Consider the following 19,724-nt stretch of genomic DNA (forward strand, 5'->3'; position numbering starts at 1 on the left):
ACAGAAACACAATTTTAACTGAATTGTCGGACAAAGTGAATCTTTCCACTTTAAAAACAAAGTCAAATTTTCAGTCATTCCACATTCCCATCATCAAACAGATTAAACAAGTTTGCCATTTTGTGTTTTTACTTTGAGAGTCAGTTGCATTAATTGTTTAATTTCCGCGACACCGTATTAATTTTAATTAGATCTTACAAGACAGAAGTAGGTTGATTGAAAGGACGAGATTAAAACGCAGTACGTACAAAATTTTTGGAAAACAACCAGACAATAAAACTAACAATTGCAACAGCAACATTGAGGATGTGAGTCTTAAAACAACCAACATGTGCATCAGTGGTGAGCCAAACGATCCTTATGTTAGTTTGCATTCTCACTTATTATTGCTCCTACACGTTAACTACATGCAGATGTTCTTTTAATTTTTCTCCTCTTTTCATACTCCTTCTTGAGTAAACTAGTTTTTTATTGAGCTAGTTGCGTGCATGAAATATTTCTTCTCCCGATCTCATTATCTCCATTAATAGTCTTATCTTCTTTGGACTCTTAATTTTTTTTACGCATATTTATGTTTAAAATGTTCAAAGCATGCTTTTTTCACAACAGCAGACGTTACCTGTTCGTAAAGTTGAGGAGGAAAGAGATGACGAGATTTTTGATGATGGAGATTTTTATCAGCACATTCTCGTTGAGATGACCAACAGAAAAAATAGGAACACAAAAGACATGATGGCCATAAGCAAGTTGGTATATCTAACTCATATTTAGTACTGTAATAGTATTGAAATCAATGGAAATAGTATTTCACGCTAATGATTACAATACATTTTTCCAGAATTTATTAACGCCTACCTCCATTTGCAATGTTCTTGTATTCTGTCTTATTTGTTTCATTATTATTTTTATTTGTTTTCACTCACATCTTACTTTTTGTATCTATCGCGTTTCAGCTACAACTACATTTGAAGTTTTTTTTTACATTACGTCAAACAGGCAGTGGGCTGAATTGAATAAGTTAAGAAAGACAAAAAAACAAATAGATCAGCGGGCCAGCAAAGGCAGAAAAACAAGGTTCTGCTACGTTTTTTTTTATAACAAATTATGCTGTCGTCACATTTTCATGTTAATTGAATCATATACAATATTCGAGTTGCAATGCATCTGAATTTGTTTGTGACTTTTGTATTACGATATAACATTCACAAGAAGTTAGTTGATTTTATGGCTCCTGTCAAAAATAATTCAACCTGGTCTGATCAAAAGGTCGTTATATATTTTTTATTATCAATTATTTTTAAATATATTTTTTAATTGATTTCAACCAATTTAATTTTTACTGATAGTTTTGATTTCAATCACTTATTTTTTTGCATTATTTAATGTGTTAACCATTTACAAATTGATTGCTGCAGAGATGCACTTTTCAAAGAATTATTTAAAGACGACGTGAGAGTGGTTGACACTGGATCCAACTGGATGTTTGATGTCTTGGGTTGAATATTGCCGCATTTTTTGCTTTTAAATGTATTGTTAATAAACAAATAAAAAATTAAAAAAAAATTACTCTTATATGGACTCCTGCTTTATAGCATTTATTTTACAATATCTTTTGGAAACATCAGATTAAATTTTGAGCTCATAGAAAGAAAGTTACACAAATTCTAGCTATATGAAACTATAAATTGTCTTGTCCATAAAATAGAATAATTGCATATATCTGCTTGAAACATTGACTAGAGACTAAGAGCAGATACACAGGGAAGGAAGAGACGAGAAAGTTATCTGCCTAGGCAACATCGTGCATGCCATGCTTAGAATTAGCGGTCTACGTTACTTTTTTGTGATAGATAAAATTGAATGTCATTTTAAAATAAATTCAATATGATGAAAAATAAATCTAAAAAGTGGTACAAAAAACCGTCCTAAAATGTTAATTGGTTGACAGAGAGCATTACAAATATCTCATACGAATATGTAACTGGGAAGGTCGGGGTGAGAATCGGCGCATAAGCAGTTCTCCTTTTTCGTTTCTTTTATCCACGTACCGTAGCAACCGCGTTTGTTCAGTGATAGCCATCTTGTCTCTCTCTCGTAAACTCCGTGACCATAACAACGGTCACCAAGAACTGCTTGTGAGGCAGTGTACTGACATTCCACGCAGACCCTCATGTCGTGTTTCAGAGGCGGAGAATGATCAATCAGCAAGAGGTTCGCCTGACAACGAGGATGAACTTGAATCAATTTGTAGACGGAACAGTACCTATAAAAAAAGAAATATATATGTGTGTGTGTGTGTGTGTTAAATTAAATGCAATTGCTGATGAACATCATAACATGTTCCGCGTTAACTAGCTTCTATTTAATTTTTTTAACGATAGATCTTAAATCATTGTCAAGTTTTTTCAGTTCAAAACCAAATTTTCATTTATTTTAAGCATGATAGAACAAAAATGCTTTTTTCGGTATTCCTATACCATCTTTGGTGTTTGAATTGATACGTTGTGTATGTGGCCAATTATTATTATTGTTATATATATATATATATATATATATATATATATATATATATATATATACTGCATCTCTAAAATGTTAATTCTTTGTTAAGTATTCACAATAAACAAACAATGAATTAACATTGTAGAGACAAGGTATATATATACTTAAGCATTTGGCCACATACACAAGGTATCAATTCGAACACCGAAGATGGTATAGGAATACCGAGAAAGCTTTCCTGTTATATCATGCATAAAATGAATAAAAATTTTAGTTTTGAACTTAAGATCTACCGTTAGAGAAATAGAAAAATAATTAAATAGGAAGCTAACTAATGCGGAACATGCTGTGATCTTTATCAATATTTGCATATCACATATATATATATGTATATATGTATATATATATATATATATATATATATATATGTGTGTGTGTGTGTGTGTGTGTGTGTGTGTGTGTGTGTGTGTGTGTGTGTGTGTGTGTGTGTGTTAAATGTGCAATATATATTGGGTGTAAGAAAGCAAAAGCTTAGAAATGTTTTAAAATAAATGTAACCAACGTTGGTTGTAAATTATTAAGAGCAGTGTTGCCGTTTCTTTCATAAATGTGCTTTCTGATGTCATTGTACGGATCATATTCTTTGTAAGTTCTCCAATGACTCAACGAGGACTGCACAATACGACCAATTTCTTTAAAAAAAATAAGATACTTAAATGTTGAATCTCTTCTCGACCTTTCAGCCATGAACAAAATGTAGCGTATATACACGTACCTAAACAATTGAGATGTATAAACAACATGTTAAAATGTTTGTATGATAAATCAATGGTCGATAAATTTTTTGTGGACGAGTGTATTGTACGTTCAAGTGAATGATGAATATGCGATATTATGCTTCAGTGTTCAACGGTCGAAATATCAATACAATGAAACCATATTTAGTGAAAGTAACTCGTTAAAAACTTCCTATATGCTCAGATGGAAATGCTTTAATAACCTTTATGAGATGAACACTTGAAAGGTTTTGTGGGCGCATTTTCGTCTTGGAACTTTTTCAAGTATTATCAATAAAAAACATTCTATACCACCTTTTTATCATATCGAATTTTAGTTTTGAACTCAAGAAACTTGAGAATGATTTACGATCTACCGTTATTCTTCTTCTTCTTAGAAAAATGAAAAAATAAAACAGGAAGTTAAATAAGGCGGAACATGTTGTGATTTTTAATAATTGCATATATATATATAATATATATTTTAATTTTTATTATAGTTTTAGTTTTTTACTTAATAAATTAAATAATTATAATAAAATTTTAATTAGAAAACTTGAATATTCATGAACAATAATAATTTTAGTTTTTTACTTAATAAATTAAATAATTATAATAAAATTTTAATTATAAAACTTAAAAAATTAATGTATAAACATAATAAATGTATTAACGCGGTTGATTTTCTTGAAAACTGTATAATATATATATATATATATATATATATATATATATAAAGAGAGAGAGAGAGGCACTATGGTAAATAAAATACACATATATATCGTGAATTATTGTAGTGGCATCTTTGCTATTGCACGGAAGAATGTTAGATTACATGGTGAACCATAAAAAACTTTTATTCATACATACATACATACATACATACATACATACATACATACATACATACATACATACATACATATATACAAACCCACACCACACACACACACACACACACACACACACACACACACACACACACACACACACACACACACACACACACACACACACATACATATAAACACACACGCAGTGGCGGATCTAAGGGAGCCATGACTCCCTCGTTCTGAGCAGTATTTTATTAAAAGCCAGTAGAACTCGGTTTTAGTCAAAAGTCTGCCAAAAATTTTTGTAGTAAACAAAAACTCGACTGAACATCTATTAATTATGTACTATACACTATAATTCGATTATTTTGAGGCACTGGCTGATAGAGTGGATTAAGCGGGTAGTTTTTTAAAAGATTCACGTAGTACTCAATCTCCTAAGTATAAAAATGTTTAATTTGGCAATGAAAATCTTGACGTTTTTGATGTATACTATCTTGAATAAACCGAATAGTTATCATTGTGTATTACTGAAAACGTTCTATAGCTCAATGTTTTTTGGAGTGTTGGGCAGATATAGTGATAAAGCCGGTAGTTTTTTATTATATCCATGTAGTAATCAATCTTCTGGGCATAAAAATGTATTCTTTGGTAAAAAATCGGCAAAAAATTGACTTGAACGGCAAAAAAGGTCACCGACCTAATTTTAGCCACACTAGTACAAATTGGGTTAGCTCCTTGGCCCTCCACCTCCAATTTTAAAGTTTAAACATTTTTAAAATGTTGGAACTCCCTTCAAAGTTATCTAGATTCGCCCCTGCACATACACACAAAAATATATAAATACATACGTACATACCATGAACGCAAACATGAATGGATTATTGTAAAAATTTAAATAAAGCGTTTGTAGTGCGCTGTGATTTTTTTTGTCAAGTCTGTCTGGACAGATATGGTGCTCCATTGTTTGTGTGTGTGCGTGCGAGTTATTTTTGTTGTATGTTGTTGTAAATTTAGTAAAATGTGTTGTTGTGATTATAGGTGTGATGCAAGTTGGCTGTTGGCTGAATATGTTTACTTTGTATGTTGTTGTTTTGCGAGAAATAAATTATTTGTTGTTGTAGTGTGTTATGTTGGTATGAAGCGAGAGACGAATGGATAACGCATGAATAAATAAATGCATGAATGAATGAATGAATGCATGAATAACTAAATGTTTATAAAGAAAGTTCGATTTCTATACCAATTGTTGAAAGGCATATGATGGATTAGACGGATAGAGAAATGGATAGACTGATAATATGGGCGGATTGATTGATTGATTGCTGGATAAAAGATGGATGAATGAATGGAATTTGTTATTATTTTCGTAAACGTCTGCAAGGCTTCTGGTTGGTTGGTGCTCGTGTGAGTAGAAGTGAACTTTATCAGAACAACGAGATGATTAATAAAAATGTTTTGACGCGAATGATGAAGATGACGACGACGATGACGATGATGACGACTATGATTTCAAAGTGTTAATATTAATTAGAATGTTTGTTTAATGGCAATGAAAAAATTATTGTGATGAATTTACGGCGATGTTTACAATATATATATAAATATATATATATATATATATATAAATATATATATATATAATATATATATATATATATATATAGAAAGGAAGAGAGAGAAAGAGAGAGAGAGAGTAAAAGAAAGAGAGAGAAAGAAAAAAAGAGAGAAAGAAAGAGAGATATTATGAGAATTATGATAAATTAAGATAAAGAGAGAATTATGATAAATTTGATGAAATCGATGATGTATATACAGTTTACTGTTATGAATAGGATCGCCATACATTATTCACAGTCATAATTGACATAGATTAATGCTGAAGTTAATAAATTAATTAATTACATTTGTCGGCAGAGGTAGTTGTAGATGCGTCGGTTGAAAGGTTTGTTGCGCCACTAGTAAGTAGTGAATTGAATAATTAGATGGTAGTCTGTCTGGTTGTTGAAGAATTCATTGGAAATACTACGTTGAGTGTTTTTAATTGTAAGGTTTGTTAGTGATGTGTTGTATTGCACCGTAATGACAATCTGTTGGATGATGCGTGCCTACACTCTCTAAAAATGGTTATAAAATATTCAACAAATGTTTTTTGATTAGAAAAGAAGGAAGAAAATAATTAGGAATGAATCAGTGCCGTGAATGGAGATTTGAGAGCCGCTGCAATATTATTAACAGCAGTGTTAATGTCTAAAATGTAGTTGCGAGTTTGCAAATTTTAAAGAAAAATGGATAAATAAAAGTGAAAAAGAAGGAAAAAAATGAATACAAGCAAAACAAACAAACATTAGCAAGTTTATCTAACAAAGTTAATAACGATGTAAATGATTACATTGGCGCAAACAGGTCACAACTAATACATAGATAAGCCCTTCATATTTTTTTCACACCACATAACATTAACTTATCGTCACATAACATTAACTATCATATTATCACATCACATCAATTTTAGCACATACTTCATATAAAAACATCATATCACTCCGTGTTTATGCGTCTAAACTGCATCGTATTATTTGTTCTGTATTTTTGGTAAAAAAGTTTAATTTCTATCTAAGTATGAAACAGTTTGCAGCCGAATCTGCTCAATGACAAAAAAGTAATCATCTCACCGAGAGATGACATCATCGACAGACCCATCCATCACTACATCCAACGTCACATCATTAACTGACACGTCCTTCACATCATCACACAATCATCACCCCCACCACCAACCTGTCATTTCCTCCCCACTCCATCCTCCTCCTCCTCCTCCTCCTCCTCCTCCTGCCCCACTCATCAGACTGGCTGACCTGGTTTGTTTGCAGATTTTGTTTTCGCAGGCTTGCTTCTGCACGGTCGGTTCGCACTTCTTCCCGCCGTTCTTACTCTCCACCAAAACTTTCCTCTCCCTCTGCTTGGCTCCGTAGCCACATTTGACGTCACAATCAGACCACTCCCCCCACTCGCCCACCACGCAGTCCACTTCTGTCAAATTTTTCATTTATGTATGGTTGCTTGTATGTATGCTTGTATGTATTAATATATCTATGTATGTATTTGTAAATTTAATTGTTCAATACGTTATCTGAATTTTTTTACATTTTATGTTGTTGAATGTTTGATCGAAATTGAAAAACAAATATTTAGAATCAATAAATTATAAACAAGCTACAACGGGAAATATTAATGAATACAAGTTTAAACAATTCTTATATGCTGACAGTTAGAACTAATGCACGAGGGTGCTCGTGTAATTGCTAAGATGATGATGACGACGATGATGATGATGATCGTGATGATGATGACGATGACGATGATGATGATGATGTTCATGATGACGATGATGTTCATGATGACAATGATTAGGACCATAAATTTGTTGGCTATGATGATTATGATGATTGATACGACGATGATGGTGGAAACGATGATTATGAATGAACAGCTGTTACTGCATAATTCAATAGAATTGAAGCTGCAACGAACGGCGTGATGCAAAGTATTCCAATCAATCCGCAAGTCACATGTGTGTTGTAGTTGTCTTGCTGTTGTCATGTCTGTGGTTGTGTTTAGCTCAATTATTGTTTAATAGATTGCGGTGCTACAGCTTAGCAGCTTGATACATTTTGTAAATGATATCAAAAATTGTATTTAGATAACTCAAACATAAATTAACGACTTAAGCAGCGCCTTTGAGAAATTTAAAAGGCGCTATATAAATTCTCTAGTATATATATATGTATATATATAACATATATATATATATATATATATATATATATATATATATATATATATATATATATATATATATAATATGCGTAGATAAGATTCAAGTACATTAAGGTAGGTAGGATCTAGGTATGCATAGGCATAAGCACATGTGTCAAGCATCAAACAAAATACATCCATCATATACTTTTACGAGCTTATGTGTGCATGCCATTAATTCAACACATTACGTTTTACGATATTCACTAGCTCAATTAGGCACACAAGTTACCAAAGATTAGGAATTCGGAATATTGAAGTATTTGCTTGCCTAAGTAGAGTTATGCCAGCAGAGTAAATAAAAAAGAGGATTTAATTTTCAGAGACGTGTGATGATAAGATTTACGATGAGTGATGCAATCGAAGAAGATGGTGCTGGTTATATAATGATTAATCTGATTGTGGTAATAAATTAGAATGATCATATTTTCATAACGCCACGGTGAAGCAATGTGACGATGATAACAACGATGATGATGAATGAAAAATGATGATGAGGAAAATGATGATGATAATGATAACGACGATGGGGTAATGATGATGGAATACTACTGAAGAGCAGCAAGCAGTCTGGTTCATTGAAAACTAACTATCCCATAAATTTCACCAGAGCGCCGCTGTTAAACGCAGTGGAATTTTATTAAAAGTTTTGATGCGATTACATTACAGACGGACCAGATGAGATGATGTTTCATTTGTGTGTGATGTGTGTGTGTTTGTGAAAGATCGTGTGATGTGTGAGATTGTATGAAGTGTGTGTGTGTAGGATTGTGTGATGTGTGTGTGTGTGTGTGTGTGAATGTGTGACGTGTGTGTAAGTGTTGTGCATTTGAAGTTAAGTTAACTGAAATGAAAGAAATAACTTGTAATTTTGCAGTTCTGAATGTTGTTGCAGAATGTTGCGGCTTCTGAATAGCAAGTGATATTTCTGCATGTACGTTGCACTTGCGAATGGTTCTTTTAGTTATGTTCAATAGAAACAGAAAATAAATTAAAGAGGCAATGAAAAAGAACGTGATAAAGAGAAAAAAACGATAAATTATGATTTAATTAAATTGTTTTATTTGATGCTTATCGACCGTCGTGACGCTGCCTGAATGCTGACGGATCGTCTGAACTGAAACTGTTACTGATCTAGCAGTTCTATTCATTTTAGGTTAAATTTGATTTCGGTGTTATTTCATTTCAACTTTCTGCCATCAAGAACTTATTTTGTTTTTAATCCACGTTATTAAATATTACGAATTTTGTTATATAAATATATTCGACTGAATAATTTACAGAAATAAGGGAAATTAATATGAAGTAAGCTTAGTATATAGAGATAGCGAGAGTGAAAAAAGAAAGCAAGTGAAAAGATGAACGAAATATGTACGGTAGACGAGAGGAGCATCTATTATTTCAAATATCAGCTGTTCTTACCATCAAAACAACAACAAATTACAGTCTACTCTACATACAATGTATATATAAATATACATATATATTATATACATATATATATATATGTATATATGTATGTATATGAAATTACTACCCTATACATACAAACCATCATAAATTTAGTTCAATAAATTTTAACAGTGAAAATATTGTACTATCAAAATATTAGTAGGAATGCAATTGAAAGTAGTTGATGCAAGTTTTATAAAATATTTTATGTGCATAATTTCGATAATTCAAAATAAAATCAGTTATACAATAATGGTGAGCATGTAATCGCAATGAGAAATGTTACGCATATTGTTACTGGTTTGAAACACAAAAGATATTGTACAACATACTTGGACATTCCTCCTGGTAGTCAGTGCAGCAGTCTCCCAGAGGGAGGCAGACAGAGTCACAGAAACACGTTACAGTGTTCTTGCCGTTCATTCTTCTGCCGAGTGTAACACACGTGTTGTCCTTACCCTGGCAACAAAGTTTGGCACTTCTGCAGCCTGACTCCTGCTGCGTCTGGTTCAAATGTTCATACGTTTGTTTGACGACATTTATTTTTGAGTTCCCATTGTCCAGCAGTTTGTTGTAATTTTTAGACTGATCGAGACCAAGCAGAGGTTCCAATTCTATTTCATTTTTCTGTTTTTCTTTTTGCTGTTTTTTAAATTTTTGCTGTTTTGATTTGAATTTTGACATTTTATTTTGCTGATTAACTTTTTGACTTTCCGACAGATGTTGCGGCTGCTGTCTGCGAACTGGTTGATAACTAGGCACTTTGTAGTTTTGTTGTCTCGAAGACCACGACCCAACATCGTACGCTCTCCCATTCAAAACATCAGAGTTCGGCCAGCCACTTTTTACAACGTCACCGACATGTTTGGTGGAAGAAAACTTTTCGTTGCTTGTAGTTTTGTGCTTGTTTGTACTTGTTGCAACGGTTGCAAAAGCCAAGGCAACGCTGAAAATCAGGATGACTTGCTGCATTTTATCATCAAAATTTTAAAAATCTAAAATCCAGCTTAAAAAACCCTAAGTTATTTATCACATGTAAAAATGGATTTTCAACAATGACAATAAAATTTTTTTTAGTGCATTAAGTTTTTCGATATTTCAGCAATTGCAACAAGCCGGCAAAAATAAACAGAACTACATTGCCAGTTTAAATAGAGTCCAAAAATTTTTATGAATAAATGATAGCATCCACGTTATAACATTACAAGATGCACAAGCTGCATGGAGTGCATCAAAACAGTTCGTACGGTGAGGATGAAGATGATGATGATGAAGAAGAAGAAGAAGATGCGAATAACGACGAGGATGAAGAACTAGTAGATGATTACGAGCATAAATTATTGCAAAATATAATTACAACAACGTTTTTTATAGCAATCACATTAGAGGAGTTATAATATAAATAAAGCAATAATATTTGTTCAAAACAACTCAGAAGCAACCTGTAATAACAATTATTTTTTTGCCATTAGTATTAATAATGTTTTTATTTCTACTAAAAAAATTTATAGACTAATTCATAGAACGCATGATTCAACTCCTTCAGATTTGATGTTGAAGAGAGAAAAACAAGTTTTATAATGTGCTTAACCAGCATAGTCATACTTACATATTAAATATGCTGATGGTGATGTAGAATGCTATCATGACGTTTTCTTATCTCTATGAATGATATCAGATAAAAAATTTTCGTTAATGCATTTTAAGTGGTCAAGTTAGGCTTCAACAACGAAAATCAAATGTTGTACTTTTGGTTTGTTTTTATTAATTAAAATTTCAGCTATGAAATATATAAATTGTATGAATTTAGATAGATATGGGATAAATTATGTTTTCTAGGGCGTTTATATCTTAGTTTTTTCTTGAAAAACAATGTTAATACAATAATGCCAAATATTTTGTGCATACGCTTCAGGGCAAAGATGGGAGAACTGTAGCACGCGGGTTGCCACCGATTCGTTTTATGGGACCCAAAAATGAAGAGGGTTTTGTTTTGTGTTTAAGAAAGATTGATTTTCGTCAATTTTAAAAATCTTTTATTTATTTAACAGCAAAAAAATTCAAAAATTTAAATTTGAAAAAAAATTCCTTAACCAATTGATTAAACATAAATACATACAAAGTGTTTAATATTTGGCAAATATTAACAAATTTTCTTTTTAAAAAATGTTATCAAAAATGATTCTAAAATAATATCATAATAAATGGATAGAAGGGATAAAATTTAGCGTTATGTCCTAAACAGGAATTATAAATATACTACAATAACGTAAATGTGACGGAATGTAAAATTATATGAAATATATATGTATATATATTGTGGTAAATGTTATAACTTCACTGATCTCTATCTCCAACATCAGTGTTATAGCTTTCAACGATTGTCAAGTTAGCTTCAAAAGCAAATTTTGTTGAACGTTCATATTCGATTGCCAACAGTAATAGAAGCACTTATATATATAGCAGAAATTTACTAAAAAATGAAACAAAATTTAAGTCTGTAAAGAAAAATAAACGAAAAACGGAAAACCAAAGAGTTATGTATAATAGTTAGACAACAATAATTGAATAACTGTTTTCTTAAACCTTCCCAAACTAATACCCGATGTTGATTCAAAAGGGAGCGATGCCCACAACTTTATACCAAAGTTTAAAACAAAATTTGAATGTAGTACAGTTCTTGATAAAATAGGACGATAAATCGGGGTATGGCGCAACACCAGCCGAAGAGGAAGTCACCAACCAGGAATGAAACTGAGGATACATATTTAATACGATTAACCTATAAAAAAAACTCTTAAAATATACAATCGATTAATGGATAATAAACCAGACTGTGTAAAGTAAGCCGAAATATGGTCAAATTTCATTAAATCATAATAAATTCTAATAAAAAAATGTTGACAACCAGTTAATATTGACATATGGTATTTAATCTGCCGACTGACTCCAATATTATATATATATATACATGTGTGTGTGTGTGTATGTGTGTGTGTGTGTGTGGGCGTGTATGTAGTTGGTTTCATAAAATATTATATATATATATGTGTGTGTCTGTGTGTGTTTGTGTGGACGTGTGTTTATATGTACTTGGTTCCACAAAAATATAAAATAATGGTGTCCATAATCGAAATGTATCAAAATAGAACAACGCCCTTAAGAAAAAAATTGATTAACTAGCGAAAGAGATAGAGCACTGGCTATAAAATTTCACTTGTAACCATAAACAAAAACAATATTAATATATATCAATATATAAAAATATCAATATATTTCTCGAATTTAGTTTAAACAAAGTTAAACAAGTTTTACTCTAATCTACAAATGCAAAAACAATCGATTTTTTTTACGAGTCTTTTGAAACTTAGATTGCCATTTCGGCGCAACCATACATTTTGCGCTTCTGAAATCACCTTATGTGTTATAGTATAATTTTGCTTTATTTAATTTCTTTTTTGCAGATCTTTTAAATTTTATGCCCAAAAACATCTGATATCGATTGAATTGTTTTGTAGTAAGAAAATAAATTCTAAAAGTTTTGTTAAAATAGCACATATTACAAAAATGAATTTTTGAAGAAAAAAAAACACATGTTATGGACTGAACATCCTTAATAAAATGTAACTGAACCGCGATTGATCAAGTAAATATAAATGTGCAATAAGATGAAATGTGATGATAATTCAAAGACGTAAATATATTAAGAAAAAATTAACTCATCATAGCTCTACCTCTTGATATTTGTTACACGGAACATAGAAAATGTAACGTCTAAACGTCATTGTTTATAACAAAGCACAATTAAATTTTTATCAAATCAATTACTATTAAATTAATTACTATTAAAAATATTTTTCAATTCATTAATAGAAACTGCGTCGACAGCATAGCTTCAACCTATTGGGGATTCATGAGGGTTCCGGGCCAAGCCGTAGAAGTCGATCCATCCATCTCATTGTTCCATCTGTTGTCAGCTCGTAGGGCGTGACTCCTGCCGCCTATCACTGCCTTGCATTCATTACATCTGCCCTCTTCCATAGCACCTCCACAATCTCCAATTGCATACAGGTGGCCTACGTATTATTTCAATGATAGAAATATTATATCGTAACAATAATTAATGTTAATCACAGTTTCAAATAATTATCGTTGCTAAGGCTGTTTACGGTGAACATGACAGTTATAATACTGAAAATAAATGATCTGATCAAATCAAGACTACAAAATTTTAAGATAAAAAATTACAAAAATAATCTTTTTTGCATTTGTCGTAAATGTTCAACCCACATGTTACATTTGTTCTGAATTTCCAGTTTATAACTGTCCAATCTCATTCTAATACATATCTTTAATAATATTGTTTATTATATTTCTAACGTTTGCACAAAAGTAACTGCATTTACTAACTGTATTTATCTTAGTTTTTTTACTGTTTTTTTTTCATTTATTTCTATTTTATTAACATTGTATTGCATTTCAGAAATCTCATAGCTTATGCGTTTGATGCGTGTTTTCACGCGTATTCATATATACGCTGTGTGCGTTTCTCGTTGATACCTCTGAAGGAAGAACACTAGGGAGAATGACCTTTAACCTTTGCGTAAAATAGTGAGACTTCGTGTGCTTTCTGTTCGTTCATAATATGGTGGTTGAGTGGGAGAACGCGTTTTTTACTATTCATTGTGCAAATGAAAAATTTTGTATTTTGGAATATAATTTTTTACACTGAATTTTTATTAAATTATAAATATGAAAGTATGTTTGAGTTTATATCAAACAAAACATGCTTAATGAATGAACTTTTAAATGTCACAAATCTTGTGTCAAAGTATTATTTTCAATATATATATAAATATTTACAAATAAAAACGCACCATTTGGGCATTCGAACCAGGCTCCTCTATGAACATCAGACAGCGCTTGGAGAATTTGAACTCTTTCAATTTGAGAAATTCCTAGGCCAGTCAATAATTTTGACGTACTTTTCAAAACATTTCTTGCTGTTTCTTCAAAACTCTTATCTAATTTTTTGTTTTTCAGAAGGTTAAAAGTATATTGAAAAGTTTCTCGATTTTCATTGGTTAGTCTTGGATTGCTATTATTTTCAATTTGGTGTTTGCATTCTTCAAACATTACCATCAGATCATATCTTGTTATTTCATACTGCATTTCTTTGATTTCCTGCTTTGACAAAGTTGTTATCGATTTTTTCATCCTGTTTCTTAATTTTGTCAAGCCATCCTCTTGGATAATAAATTTTTTGAATAATAATTCTTTGCTATGCTTCAATAACGAATATCCTATTTTAAAGCTTTCTAATTCAGACAAACCCAGTTGATTTTCAAGGAGCATTTGTCTGTAGGTAACATGTTTGGCTGACACATTTTTTAATAGCAACAACGTCTTAGATTTTATATCCGCTTCTAAACCAAAAATTTTCAATTTTATCGACTGTATTTTGTTAAAAATCGTGTTTATTTCAGTTCCGTATCTTAAGTTTTTTCTAATAGGAGTTTTACATTTTGGACAACAAATAAATTTTATTGCCGAATCATTGAAACTTTGCTTAACCCAACTGTCAAGACCAGTAACTTCTAGAACATGACCACAATCATCAAGTTGAACAAAACATGCAGTGTCCTCATCTTCTGTGCCAAAAAAAATTTCAGTAAGTTGTTTTTTGTTACACAACCTGCAGAGCTTTGGACATTTCTCTCCACAAATACCCACACAAGGATGTTTACACTCGAGAAATTTTTTACAAGGAAGATCACATTTTTTTCGATTACAAGGCTGGTGGCATAACATAGAGCATTTGAAATGTTCACATTTCCAATCACATTGTTCATTACAATTGGTGCATATTTCCCCACAAAGTTTTGAACATTTGCTATGAACGCATTTGGTATTGCATTGTTGTTTGCATGAAGTGCATGACTCATGACAAGTTTGTTTGCATTTATGATCACAAATAAGAGACCTGCTGCAGGACTGACTGCATGCCTTGTGCACTTTGCCTTGAAAACAATCTCCGCATGTGCCTTCACAGTGATGTCCACATTCAAGCAATTCCTTACAGGGCACGGCACATGAAACCAATTTAGATTTTTCGCAGCAGTTAACTTTTTCAGTATGACCACAAGATAATTTTTTTAAAAGTTGTGTTTTGCATTCACTTGTGCATATTTCTCCACAATAATTAGAACATTTGTGATTACAAGGTAACATTTTTTGGCAAGGAAATTTGCAAATGAAATCAGCAGCATCAGTCGAACAAGGCATCTTATGGAAATGGTTGCAAGTTGCCAACTGCTTCTCAACCAAAATCAGACATTTTCCACATGTTTCCCAGCAATTTTTGGGGCAAACATGGTTATTTGTGCAAATAATTTTAGCACAAGGTTTTGTGCATTTAAAGGTTTTATGATCTTTATCAAATACGTGACACAAACGAGTACATACATGTCCACATTGTAATCTAAAATTGCAGGGAATGAGACATCCTCCTTCCGGCACTTTATTAAAATCTTTGAGACAGTTTATTTCTGTTTTGCTTTTATTAGGATGATTTTCGCATAATAACAATAACGTGTTCCCATAAAAAGGAGGGTCATATCGTGTTGCAACTTGTAATAGTTTGGCCCACAATTCAGATTTACGTCTCAACATGTCAAAATTCCCAATAACGTACAGACCTTTTTTTGCCCGAGTCAATGCCACACATATACGGTTGTTATCTTTTAAAAATCCAATGACGTCATTTGCGTTGCTTCTGACCATGCTTAAAAGAATAATGTCATTTTCTTCTCCTTGATAGTTGTCTATAGGACAAATAGTGATACCATTAAAGAAACGTTTGGGCATGCACTTTCTTAAACAAAACATTTGTCCACTATATGGTGTCAATACAGTAATTTGCGAAGGCAAATAACCTTGCTGCAGTAAGTAGCGACAAAGTTTCGACAAATATTCCGCTTCAAATTGGTTTGAAACGCTAGCTAGTTCAGTGTCAGTTTGCTCTGGATTGCTATGATTTATAAGAAAAACATTTGAAGCTATCCCTTTTACGTTTTCGTAAGATAAAACAGAAACATCATCTTCTAAATCTGGATAAATAATTCTAGCCATATCTGCTATTTGAGGTCTCATACGATGCTGTTTTTTGAGAGTTATATATGGAATGTCATTCATTATCAACCGTTCAAAAAGAGAAACGTCAAGATTATATTCCACTGCCAACTTGAAAACATTAGGATTCGGTCTCAACTGTTTGTGATCCCCTATAAGAATCAAATGTTCACACCCAGATGTTAAGTTGCTGGTTATGTGAGCTTCCAACACTTCAGCCGCTTCTTCAACAATAACTATTTTTGGTCTTATTTCGCTGAGAACTCCGGTATATCTTGCAGCACCGGTGGTTGTCATTCCTATCAATTTGGATTGATTCATAATCCAGCAATCTTCCTCATTTGTTAGTTCCACCATACGGTCACTTAACATTTGATATTCATTTTCTGAATTTCTAATTTTTTCGTTTAATGATGATTTATACATTTTAACCCAAAATCTGTAAAGACGCCATTTGTTTTTTAAGCTGAGATTATTGATGTTACCGACTTTATGTGCTTCTGATTCTGTCATCACATCTCTGCTGAACAACATTTCACGAATATATTTATTAAACTTTTTTTTTTGTTGTCTCTGTGTTTTCCATTCACCTTCATTAACTTTTTGCTCAAATGTATAACCAATAATTTTTTCTGCATCTTCAACAGCTTGTTTTTTTATTAATTGACTTTTTAATTTGTTTTTATCAATAAAATTCATATCTTCTTCAAAATCTAAAATGCGTTTCAACTCTTCTAAATCAGCTTCCTGAGCTACATCAATATACTCTTCATTATTCTCCTCTTTGATAATTTCTTTATTTTCGTCATTAATATTTTTATTTTCGTCATTTTCATCACCAATTTCTTCATCTGAAAAATCATAGCTATAAATTTCTAACCAAAAAGGTATTTTAGACCCATTTAAAGAGTAAGAAAAAAATGGTTTGTGGTGTTCAGACATGAACGGTCTAATAACGTCTTCATGAATCAATCCATTTTCTAATATTTTTATACGCGCTGTTACATCTTCAATCACCCGCTCCAAATTTAACATTTCATTTCGAACATGTTTTTTTCCTTCATATATATGAGGTGGCAATCTTCTACTTGAAAACACATTTCTCTTAATATTTTTTAAAAAAAATTTATCGATTTCTTTACTTTTGCTTCGTCCACCAACTCTTACTATGCCTTTAGTCATGAATTTGGCTATTCCTTCTAAAAACTGGTCTAATGCATGGTTGGTGTAGCAAATCACAAGAATAGGACGAGTTCCAGGACTATTCCAGACATTCCAATTTGTATGTAAAAGTTGCACAATCTTCAGGCCAATAAATGTTTTTCCTGTACCAGGTGGTCCTTGAATGAGACAAACTTCTGACAAAAATGCTGATTTTAAAGCTTCCAGTTGGGAAGCATCAAAATTTATATCAGTGTTCAAAGGCCAAGTTTTTGTATCACTTAAAGTAACAATTTGAAAATTTTGATTTGAGTTAATAAGAAACAAATCTGAAAAATCAAACTTAAGACCACTGTTTAAATGCACATATTTAGGTGGACTAATAATTTTTTCACATTTTATTATTACATTATTAAATGGAAAACTTTGTTCTTCAATTGATTTCAAAGCATTTAAAATATGTCTGTAAGATTCAAAATAGGCAGATGTTTCAATAAAAACAAATTCTAATGTTGTAAAATTTTCTAGCATTCTGATGTTACTTTCAAATTTAACAGTCAAAATACCATGAGTAAGAAGTTCAGGCTTCCTATCTACAACCGTAGCGATAAAAATTGATTCAAAATTGTCATGAGAAAAGCAGAGTAATGAACCATAAATAAATCTTTTACTATATTCCCATTTTACATTTTGTAGCTTGCTTACATCAAAAATAATTCTATATGAGATCCCATTCGTTGAGCATTCAGGATTTAAAATTTGAGCTTTTTGATAAACTTTTATATCAAAAAATTTCTTTTTCAATTTATTTACAGAAAAGTCTTCATGCGATGCAAGATATTCTTTAATTCCATTTCGTAAAGGTCGAACAAAATCTTCTTTTAACAATCGAAAATGAATATCTAAATACTGCTCTATATCATCAAATTTTTTCTTAGGCTCAATAGGCCTTAAAAAAGGTTCATCACAAATAAGAAGGTCGTTTTTAATATCAGGAAAAACACTCAAATCTCTAAAGTTATTTGGCGCGGTTTGAGGTATTCTAATTTCATTAGCTGAAATATCCTCTCCATTTTGAACCTTAATAACCAATAAATCGAAAATTATTTTTGTTTCATTATACAACATGTCAGCAGCATTTATATCTTCATCAGAGTGATGTTTAAATGTGGAATCAGTTTTTAGTTTCCTGAATATTTGTTCAACCAATGCCAAAGAAGCAATAAATTTTTCATAGCAACTAGGATAGATTCCTAACAAATTTTTAATTATCAGAAAAGAATTTTTGAATGCTATTTGCTCATCTTTTTCATCAAGAATGTGGATGTTCAAAAAAATTTCGCTATAATAAGAATTGAAACCTACTTCTCCTAGTTTTGATGTTCTAATATTATTCATCAACATATGTACACCACTTTGGTTCTGATCTGCAGAACATGCCCTAACAACTACTTGAATTACTTCTCTGGTGAATCTTTTCACAAAATGATCATCATCAAGTGCTTCCGGGAAGCCATATTTGTCAGTTATCAATTCACTTAAAACTTTGGATGGGTAATCTTCAAGCCATTTTTTCAAAGTTCCAGGACCAACTCTTTTAACATTCTTGAAGCCATTTGATGGTCTAAACTTGGAATTTTTATCGGAATTACTTGATTGATGCCTCAGTAAATCACCGAATTGATATAGTGATGAAGATGAATTATTAACTAAGCTGGCGTTTCTTCCAGGGAGATTTCTTCCTCCACCTCCTGTTCCGTAGCCTCTTCTTTTAAACATTATGGATATAAAATATAAAATAAATTTAACTTATTTTATCACTTCATAAATTATATCAAAATTTGCTAGTAAAATATAAATGCGGCCGTTAAAATATGATAGGAAATGTTCATACAAATTAAATTAAAATCAATGAAACAGAAACCAAGAAATACGGAAATTCCCAGATGTTTAAAATAAAAACCAAGATATACTATTCCGATAGCATATACGTACGATCAATATAATATAATATAATGTAATGTAATGAAACGTAATGAAATGTAATGCA

General features: G+C 31.5%; 3 protein-coding genes across 3 annotated transcripts; 1 reads left to right on the forward strand and 2 right to left on the reverse strand.

Annotated features, from left to right (window-relative positions):
• Positions 1-329: 329 nt before the first annotated feature.
• HELRODRAFT_160442 (hypothetical protein) lies at positions 330-1,500 on the forward strand (the record flags this gene model as incomplete). Its single annotated transcript, XM_009017402.1, has 4 exons — positions 330-362; positions 610-746; positions 997-1,074; positions 1,416-1,500. The coding sequence occupies 4 exons, from the start codon at positions 330-332 to the stop codon at positions 1,498-1,500; spliced, it is 333 nt and encodes a 110-aa protein (XP_009015650.1).
• Positions 1,501-1,965: 465 nt separating this feature from the next.
• HELRODRAFT_63997 (hypothetical protein) lies at positions 1,966-10,066 on the reverse strand (the record flags this gene model as incomplete). Its single annotated transcript, XM_009017403.1, has 4 exons — positions 1,966-2,263; positions 3,065-3,194; positions 6,953-7,144; positions 9,715-10,066. The coding sequence occupies 4 exons, from the start codon at positions 10,064-10,066 to the stop codon at positions 1,966-1,968; spliced, it is 972 nt and encodes a 323-aa protein (XP_009015651.1).
• Positions 10,067-13,282: 3,216 nt separating this feature from the next.
• On the reverse strand, positions 13,283-18,802 carry HELRODRAFT_65033 (hypothetical protein; the record flags this gene model as incomplete). The annotated part of the gene is made up of 2 exons (XM_009017404.1): positions 13,283-13,458; positions 14,260-18,802. 2 exons carry the CDS (start codon positions 18,800-18,802, stop codon positions 13,283-13,285), a joined length of 4,719 nt encoding a protein of 1,572 aa, XP_009015652.1.
• Positions 18,803-19,724: the final 922 nt, after the last annotated feature.

This window comes from Helobdella robusta, assembly GCF_000326865.2.
Source record: "Helobdella robusta unplaced genomic scaffold HELROscaffold_2, whole genome shotgun sequence".
Taxonomy (NCBI): Eukaryota; Metazoa; Annelida; class Clitellata; order Rhynchobdellida; family Glossiphoniidae; genus Helobdella; species Helobdella robusta.